Consider the following 4,358-nt stretch of genomic DNA (forward strand, 5'->3'; position numbering starts at 1 on the left):
AAATGGATCAATACAATTTCATGAAATAAAGATACCCTTGTAATGACTAACGAAGAAGAGGAACAAAATGTATCTAAAGAGTAGGAGAATTCTTTGGTACTTCACAGTAGGTAATAACTTCCTTATTTCTTTATTAGTTTCACCAGGAATTAAATTTTGTACTTATTTGTACTTTTTTGCCGAGGACTATTTATTGATTGATTTGTTTTTACTGACATACAGTTGACATACAATATTCTATTCTATTCAAGTATACATTAGTGATTCAATGGCTGTCTACATTATGAGATGCTCATCACAAATTGCATAGTTACTATCTGACAACATAGGAAAATGTTACATGATTGTTGACTATATTCTCTATGCTATACTTTCACCCCCATGACTAATTTATACTAGCATTGAGATTTTGTGCCTCTTTATCCCCTCCACCAGTTTCACCCACCAATCCCATCCCTTTCCCCACTGTAATCACCAGTCTCTTCTCAGTGTCTATAACCACTGCAGTCTTGTTAATTTTATTTTGTTTTATATTTAGATTCTTCTTACAAATGAAATCATATGGCACTTGTCTTTCTCTAAATGACTTATTTCAATTAACATAATGTTCATTAGGTCTATCCATGTTGTTGCAAATAGTGACATTTCTTTCTTTTTTATGGCTGAATACTTTTCCATTGTATATATGTCCCACTTCCAATTCATTCATTCATCTTTTATTTTTTTAATTTTCAAGGGTTTATTTGGGTGTCCATGTAGCACCAGACCAAATGTGGTTATGAATAATCTATCGTTTCATCTACTGATGAACACCTCTTGTAAATAATGCAGCAATAAACATGGAATACATAGCATATAGCTTTTCAAGTTACACTTTTTTTCCTTGGGTAAATTCCTAGAAGAGGAATTACTGGGTTGTGTAGTATTTCTACTTGAGACTTTGATGGATGTCCACACAGCTTTCCACAGTGGCTGTGCTAGTGTGTATCCCCACCAACAGGGTAAGAGGGTTGCCCTCTCTCCACATCCTTTGAACATTTTAATATATAATGTCCCGACCCGCGGGATTAACGTGGAGTGTAGCCGGAGACGCCTGCAGAAATGAACAAGCAAGGGACACAAAGAACGACCAGCAAGACAGGGTGTCTGATCAAGCTGGCAAAGTTTATTGTTTACAGGCTCAATTTATACAAGTAGCAAGTAAGGGGTGGGTCAGGAGATAATTGGACCTTAGGTGGCGCTGGCGGGGAGGTGTTTTCACACATCCTCAAGGTCTCCCTATTTTCAGAGCGAGGAGTCTTGGCTCATCTTCAAGGACAAGATATGTTTTTGTGAGCAGATAACTTCCAAGGACTGCACCGGTTGCTCTCAAGCTTGTGCTTTCTCATGCTGCGTTCAGACGTGGGGGAAGGGACATAGCCCCGGCTCCCAACATCTCCCCCTTTTTTCTTTAATAAAATAACCAGCCTAACTCAGACTGGGTCAAGGTATGTGCCTGTCTTAGGTTGTACGGTTGAAGTAAATCCTTACCCGTCATGGGGGCATAGTCCTCTGTCGACCACTCTCTGTCTTAGGTTGGTATTTACTATTCAACCATATCTTACCCGTCACTGGCTATCATACTTGACTTTAGATCTTATGATTTACAAGTGGGGGAGCCGTCTGCAATTTCAAATAATGCAGGTTTCTTAAGGCTTGTTGGATGAGTTAGGAGGGATTGGGACAGGAACTTGGAGCTTTTTATCTACTGGGTAGACGGTGCCTGTCTTAGGTTTAGAGGTTTTGTACCTGGCTTCTGTTTTTCAGGAGCTTGCCTCTTTTTGGAGTCGGCCTGATATCTTCAGGGGAGCTTGCTCTAATACTGGATCGGCCTACATAAATAGGAGCTTGCCCCAGTATTAGATCGGCCCTTGTTATTTTTATCAGAGGTCTTATGTCTGTCCTGTATTTCTGCAGGTACAACCTCTTAATTACCCGTCATTGACTACCTGCCTTAATTGCCCAGAGATGTTGTCAAGGGACAGGACAAGAAACCTTGACATAGCTCATTCCTGGTTTATTTTGTCGCCAGCTCAGGGCTCTATGTAAAGATTCACACCTTGGTCAGCTAAAGCAAGGCGGTGATAATGAACTTGTATGGGTTTTGCTACGAGGGAGTCAATTTGCTGTTTGATTAACATTGTAAGTTTTTGAAAAGCCCAGGGGCCGAAAGAAAGTACTAGTAGTAATCCTAAAAGGGGGCCTAATATAGGAAGGAGGTATGGGAGGAGTCCATTTAGTCCTGTCCAAAGAGGGTTGTTCTGAAGTTCTTTCCTTCTTCTCTCGAGATCTTCTTGGAGAATCTTTATTTTATCTCGAACAATGCCGGACTTATTGGCATAGAAGCAGCATTTTTCCTGTAAGGCTAAACAGATACCTCCCTGTTCTGCTGTGAGAAGATCTAAACTTCGACGATTTTGCAAAACTACCTCTGCAAGTGAGTCAATTTGGTCCTGGAGATCATTGATTGTTCCTGAGAGTGTTTGAACATCATTAATTAATTGATGGGATAACTTATGGTAGGAATGTATGGCTATTCCTGCCCCTGCTGTTCCTGTGGCCATTGCGGTAGTAATCCCGAGGCCTACTAGGATTGGGATAAGCTGGATGGCTCTTTTAGAGCGTGAATGCCCTGCCATATACTCAAAGCTGGGTATGGGGATAGGTTTTTCTCCTGGGATAATATCAATATCTGGGAGAATACTGGCTTGCACACATAACCCAGTCCAATTTGAGGGTAAGGCAGTGAAGGCCAGGTTTCCTCCACAGATAAAAACTTGTCCAATAGCAGGGCAGAGAGCTGAGGAATAATTAGAAACTTGGGAGCAATTTGTGAAAGAGGCAAATCTTACGTTCACGTCATCACTATTATTCTGGGGCTGCTTTTGTATGCATAGGGATGTGTTAAATCCTACAGGCTGTACTCTAAAGGGTGAGTTAAGAGTACAATTCTGTTCTGGCAGTGTAGTGGTAGCGTTAGTGGGAATTGCGAGGGGCATAGGCGTACCAAGGGTCATGCATAGCCAGCAATTTTCAGCAAGGCTGGGATTAGTAGCGTTTAGTGCGCTATGGGTGGCTTTTAGAATATCAGCAGTCTGGGTGTCAAGATCTATGCCACGAGACTTGGGCAAGGCTAGAGGGTGATACTCTAGGGGAGGGTATATTTCTTTGATAATTTTTTCAATTTTCTTTTGAACTTGGGCTTCTCTCACCTGATCTGTTGGTCCACCACCATCAGATATGTGGATTGGGGCTTGCAGTGGCCAGCAGGTCGCCTTGCCAAGTTTACCATGACAGGAGGCTTGAGCATATTTAGAATGTCCTTGGGGGTTGCTATAATCATACTCGCCTCCAAAGGAACCAGCATAACCATTTTGTAAGATGGCTGTTAGATATTTTTTGCCATCGGCACCAGTGCACTGTTGGACAGTGCGGTAACAGGTAGAGTGTAATTCAGTGGCTTTTTGGCAGGGGTCGGGACAAGGCCCTGGTTTGCCATCAATTGTAGGTATAATTTTGGGTTTTCTTACACATTTCCAAGACTGGGGAGTCCAACCCACTCCAGATGCAGAGATATCTGCTGTGAGGTATGCTAGTTTGTCTTGGCAGTCTACGGGTCTTCTGGTAATAATTTGACCAGGTAAATATTTTGTCCCTTGAGATGTTATTTGTGTATGTCCTCTCAGGCTAGGTTCTAAATCCATCACTCCTCCCTTACAATCACAAGGGCTTCCATACAGCTGAATGAGGAGTTCTTCCTTATTTGGAGGGGGTCCAAACCCTCCTAGGACAACAGTGACTATTACAGTAGCGATAAGGGAATGGGTAGTAGACATGATGACATTTTAGGGTTTAAATGAAAATAGGCAAGATCACTGGTAGTGGGCCTACAACTGTGCTAACAAAGGTCAGATGGGCTTACCTTGTCCAATGATGATGAATATTTATCTTCTCCCTGAAAGGCAAGGAAAAACTGTTCTCAGGGTGGATTCTCCTCCCTGGAATGTATTGAATTATTACAATTTCGTTTTGAAGAAGTATTGATGGGTTTAACAAGGCGTTCGGGTAACCATCGAGGTCCGTTTCCCTGTGTATCATAAACACAGGCGTGACCTCTACCCCAGATAAGAACTGGGTTGGGACCATGCCATTTAAAAGTTAAAGGATCTTTCCATAGGACTTCTGCAAATTGGGTTTTTGTTTCTTGGTGCCACAACCTGTCGGCGGCTGACTTATTGTGGCTATCTAATTGTAAGAAATTGAGTGTAAATAAAGCATGATTAAGGAGGTTTTTTGGAGAGCCTCTTATAGGGTATGCT

The 4,358-nt window shown here is 42.0% G+C and overlaps 1 protein-coding gene across 1 annotated transcript; it reads right to left on the reverse strand.

The window, feature by feature from the left end:
- Positions 1-1,145: 1,145 nt before the first annotated feature.
- LOC118971083 (syncytin-1-like) lies at positions 1,146-4,152 on the reverse strand. Its single transcript, XM_073221113.1, has one exon. The coding sequence runs from the start codon at positions 3,873-3,875 to the stop codon at positions 2,073-2,075; it is 1,803 nt and encodes a 600-aa protein (XP_073077214.1). The 5' UTR covers positions 3,876-4,152; the 3' UTR covers positions 1,146-2,072.
- Between the last annotated feature and the right edge of the window lie 206 nt (positions 4,153-4,358).

The sequence above is a fragment of the Manis javanica genome, chromosome 14 (assembly GCF_040802235.1).
Source record: "Manis javanica isolate MJ-LG chromosome 14, MJ_LKY, whole genome shotgun sequence".
Lineage (NCBI taxonomy): Eukaryota > Metazoa > Chordata > Mammalia > Pholidota > Manidae > Manis > Manis javanica.